The following is a 24,730-nucleotide window of genomic DNA, read 5'->3' on the forward strand; positions in this document are numbered from 1 at the left end:
TGGATTCAGTCATGGAATGTTCAAGGTGTTCCACAACCTCCATGTAGGAGCTTATCCTCTCTAAGTGTGACCAGTCTCACAATGTTGTTTCCCTAATTTTATCTACACCTGTAACGTCATCACCCCCTCCGTTGGTTGTGTCATGACTGATCTCTAGAGGAAATATTGTAGACATATATATACTATCCCATTACTACACTTGTTCTCATTCAATTAACAATCTTGGGCTTTGTACAGCGCCTTTTATATATGTTTGTATGCATGTTCACTGTTTCAGCACAGGTTTGTCTGTACTATTTTTACACTGTATATATATTGCACTGTGTTCCTTAAAAGAAAATTAAAGATTTTTAGAAACAAAGTGAGAACAGTCTTGCACTTATTCCTTATAACTATATAAAATGTGAATGGGATGTTGGTATACTACATACATAATTGAGTTGTATACTTTGGAATTACATATGGTTACCCTGGTCCTTGTTGTCACAGAGGATCATCCTTGTGTGTGTTTTTTTAAACAGATAAATGGGGTTGGACAACAGAAAACGTGAATTTGCAAAAGTGTTGTGTACTTTCTGGGTGGCCTCCTCCACCTTTTGGACATGCTGTCTTCAGCTTTGCGACGTCTTGGATGTCTTTCTCTGAGTTTGCTGGATTATTTGCGGCCATTCAGCAGTGAATGGGCTGCAATTTTGTTAAGCTCGGTGTCACAGTTTAGCTGTTTTTCCTGTTCAAAAACTGTGATAGTTGGGATAGTACCCTCTTCTGCCTTGTTGCGCTAACTCACCAATCTGCTTCAAAAGTAAAATCTATTTGAGTTTTGTTTGTCCAGGAAGCGCCACTGAAGATACAGTTAAAATCAGTGGTTAGATCTTGCTTACATGTGCTGAGTCTGCTGAGAAATATTCGTCTTTTTTTTGCCAGATTTCAGACATTCGTTAGTAATGTCTGCTTGTGGCCTGTCTAAAAATGATTGTAGCCGCTTGTATTTGAGCTTGCCTGCATTCATTGTGACTAATCTCTACCTTGTATAGAGTTTTTGCAGTCAGGACTATTCAGAGCCTCCAAAAATGTGATACCATGACGAAGCCCCAGAAAAACGATACTGACTGACCATGGAGCACAGAGTGCAATTTGAATGTTTTTGCAGAGGTCAGGATTTTGTTTTTAGTGACAAGAGATGATTAGTTTTGTTTACTCTGATTCTTAGTTGCTAGTTTCCGTAGTTTATGCCTGCCGTCTTAGTGTCATAAAATCCTCCAGAAATAAAATATCTATGCAGGTACTTGTATAAACTATTACTTTGGTATAGCTTTCTTACTCTTGACTAGCTTTCAGTCCTGGGCATACCTGCAGACTTAGGGTTACTTACTCAATGTTCCCACCGCTTTGTCATGGAATTGTGTTGCTGGCATCTGTCCAAGATAGCAAATTGCTTAGATTTTGGATGATGCCATGAGAACGCAGCTTCTCTTCTGTATAAGTCTTAGCATAGTTAGAAATCAAAGATCAATAGGACATAATATGTCTGGTGTTCACCTTATGTTATGTCACGTTCTGGTCCTTGATTGGTGTGACTTGCCGGAGAACAGTTGGCCTAGTTCCTACTTGGTAGCTTTTTGCTAAGTCATCCTCTAAGCCAAGCCTGGAGGTGGCAAAGGGGTGTTTGGGGCACTGTATCCTACTCCTTGTGCTTCAACGTCTGCCTAGACAGCTGTCAGAGATGCTACATTGATCATAGACATGGCTGTTCACCCTGACCCCAGAATCCTTCACCCAACTCTCTTAGGTAGTTTGTCTGCTCCATGGTGCAGCATAATAAGTTTCTGAGGTGGAAAAACGGGAAGTGGTGGAGGCATGAATTGAGAATAAAAAAGGTGGCCGTGCAAACCAGACTTTGGAGATTAAACAAAGAAGATGAGGGAGTAATGAATATACTTCATATGAAACTTCACGCTAAGACCGGGAAAATCGCATATGTGAGAGCCAGTGTTTAAAGGTTTAGATGGTAGTGCCTATAGCCTTACCCATGCTACTTTAGTCTCACTGTTGATAATCTTGTAAAAATTTAAGATATTTCAATATTGACTTGGTGTTGAAATGGCAAAAAACATGGAATTGATTGTTGTGATAATATCAATTGTTACTTTTTACAGCAGGGGGCGAGTTAACAGTCTCATTGACCGATGGTAGCCTGGCCACTCTTGAAGGTATCCAATTACAGCTTGCAGCCAACCTGGTGGGGCAGAACGTTCAGATATCTGGAATTGATGCTTCTAGTATCAACAACATCACTCTACAGGTAAAATGTCTCCTGTTTATTGAGCTTTGGAAAGCAAAAGTTAATTTATGTATTTGCTGCACTGTAGTTATTACTCTTTTTTCTAATTTGCCTTGTTTTTCAGATCGATCCCAGTATCTTGCAACAGACACTGCAAAATAGCAGCCTTCTTTCTCAGCAGCTCACTGGTGATTCTAATACATCCCAGCAAAGCAGCTCTCTCCAGATAGCAGAAAGTGCAATACCAGCCAGTATGGTTCTCCAGCCGATGACTGGCTTGTCATTGCAAACTACAGGGACACCCTCCACCAATTTGATAATACGGTCTCTGGGGGACAGTAGTTCAATGTTAACATCTAGTAATACAGGTAAGATGTGGCAACAAACTTCCCTGTTGTTGTAAAAGTTCCGCCTTCAAATTTCTTAAGCTGCAGATTATACTTTTAGAAATGGCTGCCTGGAGGTTACATCTGTAATTGATTCTTTTTTTCTTTGTTATTTTTTCTAGCTATTAATATTCTTTTGCAACTATACAGATTTCCTAGAACAACAAGTGCTTAAAGACAAAACACATAAGAGAAAATGTTGTTAGTAACATTACTGCTCAAAGCACTATGATTCATCTCTAATAATGAAATGGCTTCTCATCTCAGTACTCAAAAAACTCTGAAGTTTCACAAAAATTCTGTACCGCTAGCTTTACCTTTGGAATAATCATTCATTATAGCAAAATGAATACAATGAAAATTAAAATCCATATACCACCTTTTAAAATTACTTTTTTATGTCCACATTTTCATTAGAAGAATAAAGTATCTGATGGAGACTTCTAGCTGCAGATTCCTCACCTTTCAATTCCCTGGTGTCAGCTTCAAATCCGGAATTTTTTGCTGAGCAATACCCTGCGCGCGCCGTCGGGTTGCATCGTTTGGATCTGTGTGCATCATTCGGCTCCATGTGGTATCGTTGAAGTCATCTGTGACCTTATGGTTGTCTATAAAGGCACCACCCCGACACACGTACATCAGTTCTTTTCCTTCCATGCCTGTTAAGCGCAGGTCCGGGATCAAGCTACCCTCTGCCTTTTTGGCAGGCCTTTTTCAACCTTTTTGTCAGGCCTTTTTCAACCTTTTTGTCAAAACTTTTTTGTCTGTGCAAGAACTCCTCGAGGAAGACGGGGTTCAAGCCGTGTGGTGCATGCCATCATGCCATGTCGGTGACGTACCCCTACTAGGTATGTCTGTGGTGCCTCGAAAGAGACCACGACTCAAAGTAGTGTTCCGACTGCCGGGCCATGGCCCCGAAAGCTTTGAGAGAGCGGTCTCTGATGCTCATGGCGGCCCAGGAGTCGATGTCAGTTGCCGCAACTCCTAGGAGGTAACGGTCCTGCTCAAGGAGGAGGTTGCGGGACCGCTCCAGGAGCCCCAAGTCCTCTTCTTCACACTTGAGGTACCTGGGGCACTTGGGGAAGAGGCACAAGAAAAAGAAGGGCAAGATGACTTTGACTTCGCCATGCCCGTCGGCTGACGAGGTGACTCAGGAACGTCGTCGTTCCATGCACAGTTCCGCGGAACCCATGCCAGGGCCGGACTTCGTGTCTCCTCCCCTAGCCGGGAGCCAGAGTGCCCACTGCTCATTTTAAAGAATTTTACAAAGCCATGCGCCTTGTATTTGAGCGGGCTGCTCCGGCTGGTGAGCCTTGGGGCACCTTCAGGTTTCCAGGGGCCCCATTGAATTCCACATCAGTGGCTTCAGCTCCACTGCTGTTTGGGAACCCAGGATCCAATATCTGATCCGGATCGATGCCAGTTCCATACAGTCGACCTCCTCCTGTGTCAGTCCCGATGTCGATGGTCCCCCCACTGCTATCACCCACCAGTGGTGCAAATTCTATCCTCATTCTGGATGATCCGGAACAACATCTTACGACGCTGATTCTGACTTCGGCGCTAACAAGGTTCAGATCAGTGCATGCCTTAGGCTTATTTTGAACAGCCAGGCACAGGTGAGGAATGGGAGGGGTCTGAGGACCTTTCAGAATATGGATTGGAGCAGGCCTGGTATGAGGATCTCGGGGAAGCCAGTGGGCTAGATATTTCTCCAGATACTGGCTTGCTCTCACCTCCTCCTGTGGCTACGGAGAAAGGAGCTTCATATGCCATAGTGGTGTGTAGAGCAGCCGAGGTTTTGGACCCAGAGTTGCCTATGGTGCCGGTCAAGACTAACATCCTGACAGAGGTGCTTCAGCCGGGGGTTTCCACATCGGAACCGATGTTACGCTTCAATGAAGCCCTCCCTGATGTCCTGCTTGGGACGTGGTCCAAACCCATCACAGGGGCTCCTGTAAATAGTACAGTCGGCCGCCGCCATTGACCAGCTCCTAGTATCTCATCCAACACCTCACCCCGGAGAGCTTGGTGGTCCAGGCCTCCACATCGCATGGTGCCTTCCCTTCCGCTCCCCCAGATAGGAATCCAAGAGGCTGGATCAGCTTGGTAAGAAGATGTTTTCTTCCTCCAGCCTGACATTAATGTCTGTAGACACCTCTTGCCTATTGGGCCATTTTCCCCATACTTTATGGGATACAGTGGCACAGGTGCTGGCCCAGGTTGCGGGGTGTACTGGACACTCACTCAAGCCGTCAAAGATGGGAGAGACGCAGCCAAGTTTACGATTCGGTGTGGTTTGGACATGACAGACTCGCTGGGCAGAGCGTTTCATTGACAGTGGCCCTTCGATGCCACACTTGCCTTCGTACTTCTGGCTTTTTGAGGGATTTCCAGACAGACCTTATGGACATGCCCTTCGATGGCTCACACCTTTTTGGAGAAAAGGCAGACTCTGCGCTTGAGCGGTTCAAGGACTCTTGGGTCTCTCGGTGCAAGCTCGTCAGCAGTCTGCCTTTCGCCCATTTCGAGGCTTCAGAAGGGGTGGGGTACCACGCCACCCTCAAATCAGCCGCTGTCCTCCATCATCTCAGCATCCAGTGCACGGACGAGGTTGTGATACTGTTAGATCCAGAGGGTCTAACCAGAGGTCAGCAACCACCCAGGCCCCCTCCTCCACAGAGCCCAAGTCCTCCTAGTGTGATTCTGCAAGACCACATGCGTCCAGGTGGAGGGTGGATTCAATTTCATCTCCCTCACTGGCCATTCATAACATTATTCAAATAGGTCTTGCATATCATACAGAAGGGCTATTCCCTCCCCTTCCAGTCTTTCACTCCCTCTGTGCCTCCATTAAAGAACGCCTGATGGAGGATCATTATTTTTGCTCCGCAAGGAAGTTATGGCTCTCTTGGCCAAGGGAGCTAAAGAAAAGGTCCCAATGTCAGAGGTAGGAAGTGGTTGTTATTCCCACTACTTTCTGCCTCCCACAAAGAATAAGGGTCTTTGCCCCATTCTGGATTTGCAGGACGTCAGTCTTTTCCTCAAAAGGGAGAAATTCAAGATGCTAACTCTTGCTCAGGTCTTTTCTGCTCTCGGCCAAGGAGACTGTTTGGTAGTGTTGGATTTGCAGGATGCGTATTTTCAGATCCCCATCCCGTCTTCTCACAGGCGTTACTTGTGGTTCAAGGTAGGCCATGAGCACTTTCAGTTTACCGTGCTCCCCTTCAGTCTCACCAGTGCCCCTCGGGTGTTCACCAAGGTGATGGCGGTGGTAGCAGCTCATCTGCGCAGGTTGGGGGTTTCAGTCTTCCCCTACCTTGACGATTGGCTGTTTTAGGCTTCTACACCCCAGGCTCTTGTCACCCACCTTCAGACTACAGCAGACCTCCTGCATTTGCTGGGTGTAGGAAAATGCCGCTGTTACTATGGTCACCCCCCACTTTTTGTGTTGATACCAGATTTAATTGGAAGTGTGCTGGTACCCTGCTAACCAGGCCCCAGCACCAGTGTTCTTTCCCTAAAACTGTACCTTTGTTTCCACAATTGGCACAGCCCTGGCACACAGTTCATTCCCTTGCAAAAGGTACCCCTGATACCAAGAAACTTCTCAGCACAATAAACCCACACTGATGCCAGTGTGGGATTTATTGAAAAATTCACACAGAGGGCATCTTAGAGATGCCACACCTGTATGTTAGCCCCGCTGCAAGTGCAAGGCTGACTGGACTGTGACAGCCTGCCACTTCCAGACGAGTTTCTGACCACATGGGGTGAGTTCCTTTGTGCACTCTGTGGTCAGAAACAAAGCCTGTCCTGGGTGGAGGTGATTCACCTCCCCCTGCAGGTACTGTAACACCTGGCGGTGAGCCTCAAAGGCTCAAGCCTGGTGTTAGACTACCCCAGGGCAATCCAGCTAGAGGAGATGGCCGCCCCCTGGACGAGACCCCACTTTTGGCGGCAAGTCCGGAGGGATCATGAGAAAAACAAGGAGGAGTCACCCCCTCAGCCAGGTCCACCCCTAAGTAGACCAGACCTGAAGTGACCCCCTCCTTGAGAAATCCTCCATCTTGCTTTGAAGGATTAGGACTGTAGGAAGCTGGCTCTGTATATACTATATCAAAATGAGATATAGGGGGTTATTCCAACTTTGGAGGAGGTGGTAATCCGTCCCAAATGGGACGGATTTACCACCAGCCGTATTACGAGTTCCATAGGATATAATGGACTCGTAATACGTCTGGTGGTATATCCGTCACTTTACCGTCACTTTTGGGACGGATAACCACTTCCTCCAAAGTTGGAATAACCCCCATAGTGTGCACAGAGTCCAGGGGTTCCCCAAGAGGCTTGACAGAGGCAATAATAGATAATACTAATGCTCTATTTGTGGTAGTGTGGTCGAGCAGTTAGGCTTATCAGAGGGTAGTGTTAAGCATTTGTTGTACACACACACACACAAGTGAAAACACACACTCAGTGACTTAACTCCAGGCCAATAGGTTTTTATATAGAAAAATATTATTTTGTTAATTTATTTTCAGAACCACAAGATTAATTTAGCAGGTAAGTACATTAAATGAAAAGTACTTTGCATAGTAATAGTTGAGGCTTTGAATAGATTCAATATTGTACACAGTTTTCATTAAAATGGCAAAAAACTATTTTAAAAGTGGACACAGTGCAATTTTCAACAGCTCCTGGGGGAGGTAAGTACAGTACAGTTTCTGAGGTAAGTCCCACACTTACGGGGTCAGTTTCCGGGGCAAAGATAGAGCACCGTTGGGGGTTCAAGGCAACCCCAAGCACCCAGCACCAACAACACAGGGCCAGTCAGGTGCAGTGGTCAAACAGGAGCCAAAATAACATGGGTGCCTTTGGAAACAGGGGGTACTCCGATCCCAGTCTGCTTGCAGGTAAGTACCCGCATTGTTGGAGGGCAGACCAGGGATGTTTGGAGGAGTATTAGCAGCACAATCAACTCCTAAAAAAACTATATGCATTTTAGCCAGTAAGGTTTAACATGCCCTAAAATCTACTCTTTTAAAAGCCACTGTAGTGCCATTGGTGTCGTCATTGAGAACTCTGGAGTCTGGTTTGATTTCTGAGAAGCCACGTGGCAAAACAATCCACACTATTCCCTTTTTACAAAGGGAACAAGCTATTGCAAAAACCTGGATGCAGCGCTAGTGGTGTCTTGACATTTGCAAAAAAAATAGAGGGCCCCTGAAAATATCATTGTCTTTGTCAGAGGTCACCTTTTAACACGTATTCAGTCATCTTAGGTGGCAGCCCAACTCTGCTTTTGGAACCCAGCTTTACCATGTACTGTGTATCCAGATCATAAGAGCAGAAAAACTGACACCATTGAAAAGAAGAGAATCACTACTATGCCAGCAGATACATCAAGGCTGCAAGTTCTCCTCAGCAGTTATGGCAGGCATATGTGGGCAGACATGATCTTCTACCTGAGCCTAGTAAAAAAGAGAAGTCAAAACCATTCTAAGGGAAGGAAAATGTACCTTGACAATAGACGATGTGGCAGTGGTCTTAATAGTATCACATATCTGATAGGGACTTCTAGTTGAATGTTCCTTACCTTAGAATTTCCCCTAGGTGTCAGTCTGGATCTGGAGATTTTTCTCGAGCAGTGCCCCTGCGTGCTGTCACGTGGCATCAGTCGGAGCTGAGTCAGTCATCGACAGTGTGCGCACCGGATATGTTATCACAGGACCTATATAGGTGCCACCCCAGTGTTCTGACGTTAGTTTTTCTTTCTGCGCAAGCCAGCACAGATCTGAAGAAGAGCTACCCCTCAGTCACTTTATGAATGATCTTTTTTATCTTTTTGTTGAAGAATTTTGAGTGTCTACATTCCTGTGTGTCGAGGAGGTAGTCACGCAAGACCAGGTTCAAGCCCTGCTTATTCTGTCATCAGGCGATGTTTGTGACAGAAGCGCACCTCGTGTGCTTGTGGTGTTTGAAGCACAGCCGTGACTCGAAGACATGCTCCAAGTGTCAGGCCACAAATCCTAAAGTTTTGAGGGAGTGGCCCCTAAAGCTCGTTTCAGGGTACGCTTGGCTTCACGTTGCTCCTGATATTGGTCAAGAGGAAGGTCCCAAGAACAGTCGCAGAGCCCCCATTCTTCATCATCCGACTCCAGGCCCTCAGGACGGTCTGGTGGGTCAAGGCACAAAAAGATGTTAAAGAAGAGCAAGTGTTCTTCAACTTCACCGTGCCCATTGCCCAACAGAAGAAAAAAAAGACACGTTGTTGTTTCAGGCGTCTATGCTTGAAGCATGGACTCGGTCAAATCCATGCCTCAGAGTTTCCGGGAGGCAGAGTGATCCTTGCCCAACTCAGTGAGTTTTATGAGGCCATCTGTAGGAGTCTGGCTCAGTTTATGGTGTACACCTATGATGTGGCACCTTTATACTGAGTCCAAGCAACCCGTAGTGATAGTGAATAGGTATCCAGATAGCAAAAGCTCTCCAACTGAGGTGAGCCACTGAAGCTTATCTAGGAGGAATGTAAGGCACTTGCAATACCACAGTAGTCAGACAGTAGCTCACTCACAAAAAAGAACCACACAAGTGTTGCAAAAATAAATGATACTTTATTCCAGCACTACTACCAGACTAGGTTTGGTATATCTTCATTTGGAGATATATACACACAATATATACACAAAATAACCAACATAAGTAGAATAAAAATAGTCAGGGCCCTATGGGAGGGCCAAACCATGTACTAAAAAAGTGGAATGTGATATAGTGACCTCACCTTAGGTAAGTGTGGTAGTTAGCTGGGGGTAAATAGAAACACCAGAGGTATGTACTGTAAGTGTCGCCAGCAATGAGGTGCAAGGTAGTTACCCACCCAGTTGTCCCATAGGCTTACACAGAGAGTTGTGGTTGGAGTGTGTGGGATTCAGGACCCTTCCCAGTGGACCCCAAGCAAACCAGCTGACAAGAGGAAGTTTGGAGAGGATCCACAACCCAGGAGACCCAGAAGACAAAGTACCTAAACCAGGGGACCCGGATGCAGAGGGGAGAAGGGACTCTCTCTGAAGTAAGTGGATGCCTCAGGTTGTCAAGCTACTCTCATGATCTGTGAACCAGGCCGCTGGAACGTAGGGGCGGATTCTGGATGTGGAGGATCTGCAAAGGAATAGGACAGAGTCCAGCACCCTTGGAGGTGCCCAGGTGGTGCTGGTGGCAATGCCCACCCACCTGAAGATGAAGTTCCTGCAAGTCACTGGGAGATTAAGTCCAGCTTGTCGGGTCCAGGAGCTGCAGGAGATCCCAGGAGTTGCCTATGAGCTGTCCTTCAATGGTTGGCGGATTGCAGGAGGGTCAGTGACCAGCCACATCACTAACAAGCACTGGCAAATGCACACAGAAGTTGCAGCAGGGTTTGCAAAGTTTTGAGGACCAGCAAGGTCCAGGAGACTCTACCCTTAAGGGGGAGTCAGGGCTGGCCTGCAGCACACAGGAAGGCCAGTGGAAGTCTATGGACCCCCCACGAATGACCCAAAGGCGCAGGACACAGAGTTACAAGGAGGCCTTGCTGCGCAATAAAACAGAAGTCCCATGCTGCAGGAGTTGCAGGACAGGGCCTGGTCTTTGAGTTGCAGAGTGTTAGAGGCTGGGGCTTCTTGGTGCCTGAAGATCTCCCAGAGGAAGAGTCAACAAGCCTTGATAAGTGCAACAGTTGCGGTGAACAGGGGTTTCAGTCCAGTGGCAGGCACCCACAGTCTCCTTGGTTAGAAGACAAGCAGGACCCTGAGGAATCCACAGACTCTCCCACCTGTGAAGCAGGATCTTCAGATGTCTGTGGGACAGCAGATACCACCAACTGGTGGACGTTGTCTTGAGGTGCCTGCGGATGCAGTGGAGTGACTCCTTCACTCCAAGGGAGTTTCCTTTGTGCTTCCCGGTGCAAACAGAGTCCTTGTGACCCTGGAGGATGCACAGCCTTGAATGTTGCAGAATTCTTCTATGATCCAGAAAAACAATGTTGCACTTGGAGCCTTCCCACCAGAAGCAGACGTGTTTTGGGTCCAAAGCAGACCAGCAGCAGTTCCAGAGGCCAGGAGCAGGAGATGCCTTGCAGAGAGTTCCTTGGAGAGTCTTGCTTGATGAATCTGAGGGCCCACCTGCAGGAAAGCCCTTAAGTAACCCTAAAAGGAGTTGGTTATTCCCTGAAGTGACCCACCTGTCAGAGGGGGTCAGGGATGTCATCCACCTGCCCTAACCAGTCAGATGCTTCTAGGGGCCTCGCACATCTTATTTCCAAGATGGCAGAATCAGGTGGCCACGTGGTAGAGCTCTGTGCACTTCCCTGGTAGAGGAGCTGGGCAGTGGGGTGGTCACTCCCCTGTCCTTTGTGTAGTTTTGCACCAGAGCAGGAACCGGAAGTTCCTGAACTGATCCAAATGGGCTTATGCAAGGAGGGCACCAAATGTGCCCTTTAAAGCAGTCTGGTGGCACTCAAAGGCCACCCCACCCCCGCCCGTAGACACCGAATACACAGGCAGAGGTGGTCACACCGCTCACTTGCAGGGAATCCTTTGTTCCGCTTCTCCGGCCTGAAGCTGCGTCACGAGGAGGAGGGCAGAACAGTTTCTGGGTTCAACAGCAGCGTGGACTGGCAACTAGACCCTGTAAGACTGTACAGGCAGAACTGGGGGATCCTCTAAGGAACCCCCATAGTACATGGTATCAATGCAACAAACCCTGGAATCGGTGTAGTTGAATAATTGCAACATGTTTGATACCAAGCATGCTTAGTTTCAGAGAAGCCATTATGCTAACTATGAGCAAAGACACTGGGTCCTGGGTAGCAGGATCCCAGCGTGCTACAGTCAAAACATACTGACACCAGGCAAAAAGTGGGGTTAACTATGTTGGGAAGATACTACTTTCCTACAGTTCCCAGACTACTGGTGAGGACCTGCCAATGAAGAATGAGAGCAAGCTCATAGACATCACTGGTAAGACCGGCAGCGCAATCATCCAGCCACAGGTATATTGCCAATGTTCTCCAGATATGACTGTGCCCTCTGGGATGAGATGGAGGAGTTAATCCAACATCTCCCAGAGAAGCACAGGAAAAGGGAACACTAAATAGTCTCTGAGGGGAAGCAGATATCTAACACCAACATTAGGTGCATTTGCATTTTAGATGTCATAGACACTGCAGCCAGGGGGTTAACTACAGTGTCTATTTTTGCAGACACACTTAACTCCATTCTCCGGCTTCATGCTGGAAGTAGAGCAGCTCCTGCTTCAGATGCTGTTTGATTACCTACTTCTATTCAGGCTGCAAGTGGATCAAATGTTAGAAAAAAATAAAAGAGATACTGAGATAACAAAGGTGATGGGATTCCTTCAAACTACTGCTTCTTGGGACTCCTTTCTTTGCAAACCCTATTGTAGGGTCTCAAAGACCACCTCCCCTAATGACTCAATAACAAACAGCATCCACAGGCCCAGCAGTCTTCTCCCAGAGGTACTTTAGACGGTTCTTCAGGGGCAAAAACTCTAAAACCATATGTGAAGGTGGCTCCCCTAAAAGCCAACACCAAACCATGAATTCTTCTCTTCCACATCTACATATTACTGGTCAGGGGGCGGTTGGGAGGCACTTTCAAGGCTTCTTCCTCGTGTGGCAGAACATCTTCTCCGACCAGTGGGTACTGGATGTTAGTCAATATAGTTATTGTATGGACTCACTTTCACGCTTCCCACCGTTCCACCTCGTAAACACAGTCTCTCCCCAGAGCACCAAAAGATTATCTCAGACGAGATCCAAGTGCTCCTTCTCAAAGGGGCTATAGAACCCGTCCCCCAGCATCAGCTGGGCAAGGGAGTGTAGTCTCTGTAGTTCCTAAATCCCAAGAGGAATGGGTCCCTCAGATCCATTCTGGACCTCAGACCCGTAAATGAATTCATTCTCTCAGAGCACTTCCTCATGGTTACTGTTCTGGATGTCATCCCGCTTCTACAGCAAGCAACTTAATGACCGCTCTCCACCTGGAAGAAGTCTGTCTTTATATACCAATATACCCTGCACATCACAGATACCTTAGGTTTGTGGTCAGTAGCAAGCACTACAAGTTAAAAGTACTTTCTTTCAGGGTCACCACTGCACCCTGGGTGTTCACCGAATGCCTTGTAATGGTGGCTGCTCACTTGCACAGACATGGTGTCCGCGTTTTCTCTTACCTGGGCAACTGGCTGATTAAGTGTGGCACCTGCCGGCAATGCTGTGAACACACACAGATCGCAATAACATTTCTTTACGAGTTAGGTTTTACCACCAACGTCGCAAAATCTCTCCACCAACCCCTCCAAATCCAGATGCCCAACTCAGAGGTTGGCTTGGCATATCCAAACCCTGCCAGGATCCAGTTTTTTCAAGCACTGCTCCCTCTTCTGCAACCAGACTGCCAGGTCATGGTCAGAACAGTCATGCACCTCCTCTGCATGATGGCCTCTTGCATTGCCATAGTACCCCATGCCAGGTTACTCATGCGTCCATTGTAGGAATGCCTAGCACAACAGTGGTCTCAAGTGGAGAGTCATGTGAATGATCTAGTGTTGATTGCCCGCAGCCCTTGTTCTCTACAGTGGGTGTACACCATCAATGGTTGAAGGGGTAGCCATTCCTCCGCCCTGTTCCACAGAGGATTATGACATTGGGCACTTCCCTTACAGGACCTCACTGTCCAAGGCTGATGGGAGCCCACATAACAGGACCTCCACATCAACTAACTGGATCTCTTAGCCATTTTCTTGGCACTGAAGGTTTTCCTACATAACTTGACAGGCACAGTTGCTCCAGTCTGTACAGACAACATGACAGCTATGTACCACCTTCATAAACTGGGGGCACCCGCTCTCCCCAACTCTTGCAGCTAGCCCAGAGCATTTGTCGGTGGATTCTCCACCACACAATTAATAAGTTAGCGGAGTATCATCTGGGAATGGACACTGACTTTGCCGACCTCCTCAGCAGAATTTGGCAACAAGTCCACGAGTGGAACTTCACCCGCAAGTCCCCCGTCAGTATTTCCAGCAATGGGGCTTACCTCTAAAATACTCAAATTTCACCTCTGGTTCTCACATCCTCAGTCCACGGGCAGTGCACTATGGATGAGTTGGTAAGGGATATTTGTCTATGCTTTTTCTCCTCTCCTGCTACTTCTCGAAGGCTTCAGTAAATGTCCCTCACCCTCTTCCTGGTGTCTTCCAACCTGGACTCGACATCCCTGGGTCACTATTATGCTCAAACTCTCAGTGGTTCCACATGAGAGGCTCCCAAACAGGCTGGACCTTATCACAAAGAACCATGGCAAAATCAGGGACTCATACCCCGGATCTCTCCATCTTGCAATCTGGCTCCTGAGGTCATAGAATTTGGGTACCTTAACCTTTCACTTGAATGCATGACCATTTTCAAAGAGGCACACAGACAAGCTACCCCAGAATGATACGCAATCAAGTGGAAGAGGTTTGTGTACTATTGTCACTCAAAACATTTAAAGGCTTTTAAAGGCTACAGTGCAAGACATTGTCTATCTGTTTCACCTACTGTTTTCCAGCCTAGCCTTCACCTCCCTACAGCTACACCTGGCAGCTGTGGCCGCTTACCTTCAGAATAGACAACACATCTTTCTTCAGAATTCTAGTCATTAGAGGTTTCATGGTAGGGATCTAAAGGGTTATTGCCCCTCAGGTTCCTACAGCCCTGGCATGGAATTTCAAATTTGTACTTACAAGCTGCATGGGTGCTATGTTTGAGCTCCCCACTCCTGGACCCTTCAGTTCCTTTGTTGAAAGGTGGCATTTCTGGTTGCTATCACTTCACTCAGGCTTGTCGGTGAGCTACAGGCTCTATTAAAAGAACCTTTCTTCCATGTTCATAGTGATAGGGCTGTTCTTAACACCAATCCCAAATTCCTCATAAAGGTGGTTTTCCAGTTCCATCTCAATCAGTCCATTGAACTCCCTGTCTGTTTCCTACAACCTGACTCAATTAAGGAGCAGGCTTGCCATTATTATGTGGATGTCCTAACTCTAACTCTCCAGCAAGCCAAAGTTGGCCAGAAAGTACTTCATAAATGCTTTCAATTTACTGCAACATCCACTCGCTAGCCACCCCTATTGTGTGGACTGCTTTACTGTCTGTGCATAGAATGTGTATCTACAGCCACACATTCCTTGAACAGAAAATGTCTCTTACCCAGTAAGCATTTGTTTGTGGCATGTAGTGCTGGAAATTCACATGTGCCAACCCTCCTCCCTGGACGCCTGTGGTTATTGCAGTAACTTTCATATTTGGTTCTCCTCTCTTTGCATGGATATCTCCTCACATCACTTTGTTCCACATTACATCCTCACTCACCGTGCAGGAAAAACAGTCTAATAATGGAGTTGATGACCATGCACATTGCCAATAGGAGAAGTCGTCACAATACCTCATGACCCTGTAAGCATCTGTTTGTGGCATCGAGTGCTGTAGATTCACATGTACCCTCCCTCCTCCCCAGATGCCTGTGGCAGTTTAAGTATCCTCTACTGCCTCTTTTTTCCTCTTTTTCATGGACATTTCTATATACATTGCTTGGCTTTGCATTGCATCCTCACCCGCTGCGAGGGAAAACAGTCTAGCAATAGAGTTGATCACCATGTGCATTACCAGCAAAAGGAGTCGTCACTGTACCTTGTGACTCAAAAGACTTCTTTGAAGAAAAACAGCTTCCATACATTCTGGCCCAACACTGGCAGGAGTATGCATGGCATTTGTGGATTTACCACATTACATGCCACCAGCAGATGCTTACAGGGTAAGTAGCATTTTACTTTTCTCTGTGGTACCTGTTGTAATTCGCCAGGTGCTACTAATCTACATGCTATGGTCCTGTCCCTCCTTGTCTCCGTATTGAACAGCAATTACCTCACAACTTGCCCGGGTAACATGAGTTATCACTTTACATACCTGGCAGGTCTGCTCCCTAGGTTCCTACACTCATACCAAGACTAATAAGATAAGATTGTTTCTTAGACATAGCCTTGTTCTTTGTTAAGCGTGTCATTATGCACCATTAGAAAGGTACACAACCTCCATTGGTGACTGCAGGGCACCAGTTATTGATGGTCTGGTCAAGGCAGAGAGCACCACTCTGACAACAGAGGAAGCCAGAGGCCTCCAGAAATATCACATCTCTCAGGGATGGGAGAAGTTGCTACATTGTTTCTAGGCAGTAACCAAAGATGACACTTTTCTCTCCTAGATGCAACGTACTCTGAGACACATTCCATACATTGGATGGTACTTCAAGTAATGTAATCTTTTCGACAGAACCAAACTCCATTTTGAGTCTCCTCTCAATGCATGCCTGCTGCTAGAAATGGTGTCTCTGGTTGGCAGCCAGTTTGCAATCTGACCAAGCAGGGACCCTCATTCTAATCAGGACACTTAGATAACCCCTGCTCACTCCTGTGGTAGCTTGGCACAAGCAGTCAGGCTTATCTCAAAGGGAAAGTGTAAAGTATTTGTACCAACGCACACAGTAATACAGTGAAAATACTACACAATGGACACCACACCAGTTTAGAAAAATAGGCAATATTTATCTAAATCAAACGGGACCAAAACAACAAAAATCCAACATACACAAGTCAAGATATGAATTTTAAAATTAAAAAGAGTCTAATCCATAGAAAACAATGGAAACATTGTTTTTACACAAAGTACCTGGTTTGTGTTAAAAAAAAAAAAAAAAAAAAAAAGCTGCCCGTGCGAGCGTGCATCTGTCAAGTCAACGATGCGTCGATTCCTTACTTGCAAGTGAGGCTGTGCATCGGGTCTTCTCCGTTTTTTGGTAGGTGATGCATCTTTTGTCTCCCCACAAGAGAGCGATGTGTCGATTTCCGGACAGGGCAACTCGTATCACCGCAGGTTCACGATGACTTTGACACCCAGCAATGATGCATGAGAAATCCTGGTCGCACTGTGATGGAATAGTGTGCTGCATGTGGTTTGCGTTGTTTTCAGCAGCCGCAAGCGGATGTTTCGTCGTTTCTCCAGTGGGGATGCGTTGAAATCAGCTGCAAGGCGGGTGGTGTGTCGTTTTTCAGACATGTTGTAAGTGGTGCGTCAAAATTTGCCCCGCACAGCTTCCTGTGTGTGGATTTCAGTTCTTGTTCTAAGGCTTCACCTTTCAAGGGCCCAGGGACTGGATACAGCACCACTTGGCAGGATTGAAGCCTCAGCAGAGAGTCCAGGTGCTGGCAGATGGCGTTTTTGATGGCCCTGAGACCTCAAAACAGGAGCAATTTCAGTCCAAGCCCTTCGAGATTATTTCCAAGCAGGAATATACCACTGAGTCCAGTCTTTGTCCCTTTTCACAATCAGAAGCAGCAACTGCAGGATAGCCTAACAAAGCACAGTTACAGGCAGGGGCAGCACTTCTCCTCAGCTCTTCTCCTTGGCAGAAGTTCCTCTTGGTTCCAGAAGCAAATCTTGAAGTAATCTGAAAATCTGGGGGTTTGGGTCTACTACTTATACCCCTTTCTGCCTTTGAAATAGACAAACTTCTAAGGAAAGTCTCTATTGTTCACAAGATCCTGCCTTGCCCAGGCCTAGCCCCTGACACACACCAGGGGTTTGGAGACTGCATTGTGTGAGGGCAGGCAGAGCCCATTCAGGTGCAAGTGACCCATCCTCCCTCCACTCAAGTCCAGATGGCTCATTGGGATATGCAGGCTACACCCCACCTCCCTTTGTGTCACTGTCTAGATGGAATTTACAAACAGCCAACTGTCATCCTGACCCTTTCCAAAAGTGCCATTTTCAAACAGACAATTTAAAAACCAACTTTACCCAAAGGTGTATTTTTAAATTGTGAGTTCAGGGACCCCAAGCTCCATATCTCCATCTGCTCTTAAAGGGAAACTGCACTTAAAATATATTTAAAGGCAGCACCCATGTTAACCTATGAGAGAGATAGGCCTTGCAACAGTGAAAACCGAATTTGGCAGTATTTCACTGTTACGACATGTAAACCACATCAGTACCTGTCTCACCTTTAACATATATTGCACCCTGCCCATGAGGCTACCTAGTGCCTACCTTAGGGGTGCCTTACAGGTATAAAAATGGAAGGTTTGGGCCTGGCAACTAGGTGCACTTGCCAGGTGGAATTGGCAGTGCAAGACTGCACACACAGACACTGCAGTGGCAGGTCTGAGACATATTTACAGGGCTACTCGTGTGGGAGGCACATCCTCTGCCGCAGGCCTATTAGTAGCATTTGATTTACAGGCCCTGGGCACCTCTAGTGCACTTTACTAGGGGCTTACTAGTAAATCAGATATGCCAGTCATTGATAAACCAATGACCTATACAATTTATACAGAAAGCATATGCACTTTAGCCCTTGTTAGCAATGGTGAAGTGCCCAGAGACCTAAAGCCACCAAAACTGGTCAGAAAAATTAGGAGGAAGGAGGCAAAAAGTTTGGGGACCCTGCAAAAATGGCCAGGTCCAAAACCTGCCATTGGGGCACTTATACCTCTCCCTTTAGCCATTATCTGGTTGTTCCCCTGGTGATATATATATATATATATATATATATATATATATATATATATATATATATATATGTTCGATGGCATGTGTAGCTGCAGATACACATGCTGTGCACATCCCGCCATCTGGTGTTGGGCTCGGAGTGTTACAAGTTGTTTTTCTTCGAAGAAGTCTTTTTGAGTCACGAAACCGAGGGACTCCTCCCATTTTGACTCCATTGCGCATGGGCGTCGACTCCATCTTAGATTGTTTTTTTTCCGCCATCGGGTTCAGACATGTTCCTTTTCGCTCCGTGTTTCGGGTCGGAAAGTTAGTTAGAATCTCGGAAAAAACGTCTGTATTGTTTGCGTTCGGTATCGGGTTAGTTACAACAGATCGACACCGAATTTAGAAGAGTTCCTGTGGCCCTTCGGTGTTTTTTCGATCCCCAGTCGGGGCCTGGTTGGCCCGGCCACGTGTGAATTCAAGGCTGATTGAACGGACCCCATTCCGCTTCTGTCCAAAATGCCATAACAAGTATCCGTATACGGATCAGCATCTGGTCTGTAACTTGTGCCTGTCCCCAGAGCACAAGGAAGATACTTGTGAGGCCTGTCGAGCGTTTTGGTCCAGAAAGATGTTAAGAGACCGAAGAGCCAGAAGACTGCAGATGGCGTCGACACCGACAGAACAACAGCGTTTCGAGGAAGAAGAGGAAGCTTTCTCTATCCACGAATCGGACTCTGAAGAGCTCGAGGCCGAAGAAACGCCGAAAACCGTGAGTAAGACGTTGAAACATAAGACTCATGAGAAGTCAACAAGAGCCCAGGGGACGCCACCGCCAACAGGCCATGGCTTAACCCAAAAAAGCGGTGACCGAGCCAAGGCACCGAAAAAGGGCACGCTGGTGTCGAAGTCATCCGACTCCGGTCGAGATACCGCCACACAGCAATCTCGGACCCGAGACATCGGCTCTGAGAAATTTCGGCACCGTGACAGCGGCACCGAACAAATTCGGCACCGAGACACCACCACGCCGAAAATTACAAAGGTTTCTTCGGAGCCTAAAAAGACCTCCGAAAAAGTTTCGGTTCCGAAACATCCAGCCTCGTAGCCGAGAACAGGTTCCTATACAGAGGAACAAGGATTAGCCTCACAAATGAAAAAACATAGATTTGGAGAGGAACTTCAAGCTGTAGAGCCAGACTATACTCAAAGGAGGCTCCACATTCATCAAGACACAGGGAAGATAACCACTCTTCCTCCAATTAAAACAAAAAGAAAACTTGCCTTTCACGAAAAGGACAAGGAGCCACAGGCAAAGGTGGCAAAGAAAACAACTCCACCACCTTCTCCACCACCATCAGTGCACACATCACCAGTAGCAACTCCTCCACTGATGCACTCCCCGACTCATACTGCCATGAGTCAAGATGATCCCGATGCATGGGACCTTTACGATGCTCCAGTATCGGACAACAGCCCAGACTCGTACCCTACCAGGCCGTCCCCTCCTGAGGACAGTACATCTTACACACAGGTGATCGCAAGGGCAGCTGCTTTCCATAACGTCACCTTGCATTCAGAACCAATGGGGATGACTTCTTGTTTAACACGCTAACCTCCACTCATAGCCAGCACCAAAGACTACCTATGCTCCCAGGAATGCTAAAACATTCAAAACAAATCTTTCAGGATCCTGTTAAAGGCCGAGCCATAACTCCAAGGGTGGAGAAAAAGTACAAGCCACCGCCAACAGATCCTGTTTATATTACTACGCAGTTAACTCCAGACTCCGTAGTTGTCGGGGCAACTCGTAAGAGAGCAAACTCTCATACCTCGGGAGACGCACCACCTCCAGACAAAGAGAGTCGCAAATTTGATGCTGCGGGCAAAAGGGTTGCAGCACAAGCAGCAAACCAATGGCGCATTGCCAATTCACAAGCGCTTTTGGCAAGATATGACAGAGCTCACTGGGATGAGATGCAACATTTGATAGAACACTTACCCAAGGAGTTCCAAAAAAGAGCACAACAAGTGGTGGAAGAAGGACAAAGTATCTCTAATAATCAGATAAGGTCTTCAATGGATGCAGCAGATACGGCTGCAAGGACAGTAAATACTGCAATAACAATAAGAAGGCACGCATGGCTCCGCAAGTCAGGTTTTAAGCCGGAAATTCAACAAGCCGTGCTAAATATGCCATTTAATGAACAGCAGTTGTTTGGGCCGGAAGTCGACACTGCTATTGAGAAACTCAAGAAAGACACTGATACGGCAAAAGCCATGGGCGCACTCTACTCCCCGCAGAGCAGAGGCACCTTTCGCAAAACACCTTTTAGGGGAGGGTTTCGAGGACAACCTACAGAAACCACAACATCACAAACAAGGCCCACTTACCAAAGCCAATATCAGCGGGGAAGTTTTCGGGGGCAATATAGAGGGGGACAATTCCAAAGAAGTAGAGGAAAATTCCAAAGCCCCAAAAGTCCTCAAAATAAGCAGTGACTCACAAGTCACACATCCCCATCACATAACACCTGTGGGGGGAAGATTAAGCCAATTTTACAAACATTGGGAGGAGATAACAACAGATACTTGGGTACTAGCAATTATCCAGCATGGTTATTGCATAGAATTTCGCGAATTCCCTCCAACAGTCCCACCGAAAACACACAGTATGTCGAAACAACATATAAATCTTCTAGGATTAGAAGTTCAAGCATTGCTCCAAAAAGAAGCAATAGAATTAGTACCAAAACAAGAACTAAACACAGGAGTTTACTCACTGTACTTTCTGATACCCAAAAAGGACAAAACTCTAAGACCTATACTAGATCTCAGAATATTAAATACATACATCAAATCAGACCATTTTCACATGGTTACATTAAAAGAAGTAATCCCACTGCTCAAACAACAAGACTACATGACAACACTGGATCTAAAGGATGCATATTTCCATATACCAATACATCCTTCACACAGGAAGTACCTAAGGTTTGTATTCCAAGGGATACATTACCAATTCAAAGTGTTGCCATTCGGAATAACAACTGCGCCAAGAGTTTTTACAAAATGTCTAGCAGTAGTAGCTGCACATATCAGAAGGCAGCAAATACATGTGTTCCCGTACCTAGACGATTGGTTAATCAAAACCAACACGCAAAAACAGTGTTCACAACACACAAATTACGTCATAGAAATCCCACACAAACTAGGTTTCTCAATCAATTACTCAAAGTCACACCTTCTGCCGTGTCAAACACAGCAATACCTAGGAGCAACAATCAACACAGTAAAAGGAATTGCCACTCCAAGTCCACAAAGAGTCCAAACATTCCAAAATGTCATACAAGCCATGTATCCAAACCAAAAGATACAGGTCAAATTAGTAATGAAACTCCTAGGCATGATGTCCTCATGCATAGCCATTGTCCCAAACGCAAGGTTGCACATGCGGCCCTTACAACAGTGCCTAGCATCACAGTGGTCACAGGCACAGGGTCAACTTCTAGATCTGGTGTTGATAGACCGCCAAACATACATCTCGCTTCAATGGTGGAACAGTATAAATTTAAACCAAGGGCGGCCTTTTCAAGACCCAGTGCCACAATACGTAATAACGACAGATGCATCCATGAAAGGGTGGGGAGCACACCTCAATCAGCATAGCATCCAAGGACAATGGGACATTCAGCAAAAACAGCTTCATATAAACCACTTAGAACTGTTAGCGGTATTTCTAGCTCTGAAAGCATTTCAACCCATAATAACCCACAAATACACTCTTGTCAAAACAGACAACATGACAACAATGTATTACCTAAACAAACAGGGAGGAACACACTTGACACAGTTGTGTCTCCTAACACAAAAAATATGGCATTGGGCGATTCACAACCACATTCGCCTAATAGCACAATTTATTCCAGGGATTCAGAATCAGTTAGCAGACAATCTCTCTCGGGATCACCAACAGATCCACGAATGGGAAATTCACCCCCAAATACTGAACACTTACTTCAGAATGTGGGGAACGCCACAAATAGATCTATTTGCAACAAAAGAAAACTCAAAATGCCAAAACTTCGCATCCAGGTACCCACAACATCAGTCTCAGGGCAATGCACTATGGATGAACTGGTCAGGGATATTTGCGTACGCTTTTCCCCCCTCTCCCACTTCTTCCATATCTAGTAAACAAGTTGAGTCAAAACAAACTCAAACTCATACTAATAGCACCAACATGGGCAAGGCAACCTTGGTACACAACACTACTAGACCTTTCAGTAGTACCTCATATCAAACTGCCAAACAGACCAGATCTGTTAACACAACACAAACAACAGATCAGACATCCAAATCCAGCATCGCTGAATCTAGCAATTTGGCTCCTGAAATCCTAGAATTCGGGCACTTAGACCTCACACAGGAATGTATGGAGGTCATAAAACAGGCTAGAAAACCTACCACTAGACACTGTTATGCAAATAAGTGGAAAAGATTTGTTTATTACTGCCATAATAATCAAATTCAACCTTTACACGCATCTGCAAAAGAGATAGTAGGATACTTACTACATTTGCAAAAATCTAAACTAGCTTTCTCTTCCATTAAAATACATCTTACGGCAATTTCAGCTTACCTGCAAATTACGCACTCAACTTCATTATTTAGGATACCAGTCATAAAAGCGTTTATGGAAGGCCTAAAGAGAATTATACCACCAAGAACACCATTGGTTCCTTCATGGAACCTCAACATTGTCTTAACACGACTCATGGGTCCACCTTTTGAGCCCATGCACTCTTGTGAAATGCAATACTTAACGTGGAAAGTTGCATTTTTTATTGCCATCACATCTCTAAGAAGAGTGAGTGAAATTCAAGCATTTACCATTCAAGAACCATTTATTCAAATACACAAAAATAAAGTTGTTCTACGGACCAATCCTAAATTATTACCAAAAGTAATCTCACCGTTCCACTTGAATCAAACGGTAGAATTACCAGTGTTCTTCCCACAGCCAGATTCTGTAGCTGAAAGAGCACTACATACATTAGACATCAAAAGAGCACTAATGTACTACATTGACAGAACAAAACTAATTCGAAAGACAAAACAACTATTTATCGCCTTTCAAAAACCTCATACAGGAAATCCAATTTCAAAAGAAGGCATTGCTAGATGGATAGTTAAGTGCATTCAATCATGCTATCTTAAAGCTAAAAGAGAACTGCCTATTACACCAAAGGCACACTCAACCAGAAAGAAAGGTGCTACCATGGCCTTTCTAGGAAATATTCCAATGAACGAAATATGTAAGGCAGCAACATGGTCTACGCCTCATACATTTACCAAGCACTACTGTGTAGATGTGTTAACTGTAGATACACATGCTTTGCACATCCCGCCATCTAGTGTTGGGTTCGGAGTGTTACAAGTTGTTTTTCTTCGAAGAAGTCTTTTCGAGTCACGAGATCGAGGGACTCCTCCCCTTTCGGCTCCATTGCGCATGGGCGTTGAATCCATCTTAGATTGTTTTCTTTCCGCCCTCGGGTTCGGAGTTGTTCCTTTTCGCTCCGCGCTTCGGAAAGTTAGTGAAAAACTCGGAAAATTCGACGGTATTGTTTGCGTTCGGTATCGGGTTAGTTACAACAGATCGACACCGAATTTTGAAGAGCTCCGGCGGCCATTCAGAGTTTTCGATTCCCCGGCGGGGCCTGGTCGGCCCGACCGCATGCGTCTTCAAGGCTAATGGAACGGACCCCATTCCGCTTCTGCCCTGAATGTCACAACAAGTATCCTTTTACAGATCAGCATTTGGTCTGTAATTTGTGTTTGTCGCCAGAACACAAAGAGGATACCTGTGAGGGACCGAAGAGCAAGAAGACTACAGAAGGCGTCGGTGCCGACAGGACAAAAACACATGGAGGAAGAAGAGGCAGCCTTCTCCATTGAGGATTCAGACTCGGAAGAGGTCGATCCTGAACAGATGCCGAAAACCGTGAGTTAGACGTCGATACACAAGACTCAGGTAAAGACCAGTAAAGCCCAGGGGACGCCACCGCCAACAGGCCATGGCTTAACCCGAAAAATAGGTGACCGGGCATCGGCACCGAAAAAGGGCATGCATGTGTCGAAGTCATCCGACTCCGGTCGAGATACCGGCACAGAGCACACTCGACACCGGATCAGAGCAGACTCAACACCGGGTAAGAGCAATCTCGGCACCAAACCAAGTAGGCACCGAGAAATCAGTACGCCGAAGAGCAAAAAAGTGTTGTCGGAACCGAAAAAGGCAGGCGAAAAGGTTTCGATACCGAAACATCCGGCCTCGGAACCGAAATCAAGTTCCTACATAGAGGAACAAGGCCTGTCCTCACAAATGCAAACACATAGATTTGGACAGGAACTGGAGACAATGGAGCCAGACTACACCCAAAGAAGGCTCCACATCCAAAAAGAAACAGGGAAGAT

At 46.2% G+C, this 24,730-nt stretch overlaps 1 protein-coding gene across 3 annotated transcripts in view; it reads left to right on the forward strand.

Moving 5' to 3' along the window:
• ZNF236 (zinc finger protein 236) overlaps nucleotides 1–24,730 on the forward strand; it is a 1,086,161-nt gene that overhangs the window by 718,381 nt on the left and 343,050 nt on the right. For all 3 annotated transcript variants that reach the window (XM_069218833.1, XM_069218835.1, XM_069218834.1), the window contains 2 exons: nucleotides 2,157–2,302; nucleotides 2,406–2,649. In XM_069218833.1, coding sequence (XP_069074934.1) covers nucleotides 2,157–2,302; nucleotides 2,406–2,649 — 390 coding nt within the window. The remainder of the gene's footprint in view (nucleotides 1–2,156; nucleotides 2,303–2,405; nucleotides 2,650–24,730) is intronic.

Source organism: Pleurodeles waltl, chromosome 2_1 (genome assembly GCF_031143425.1).
Source record: "Pleurodeles waltl isolate 20211129_DDA chromosome 2_1, aPleWal1.hap1.20221129, whole genome shotgun sequence".
Taxonomy (NCBI): domain Eukaryota; kingdom Metazoa; phylum Chordata; class Amphibia; order Caudata; family Salamandridae; genus Pleurodeles; species Pleurodeles waltl.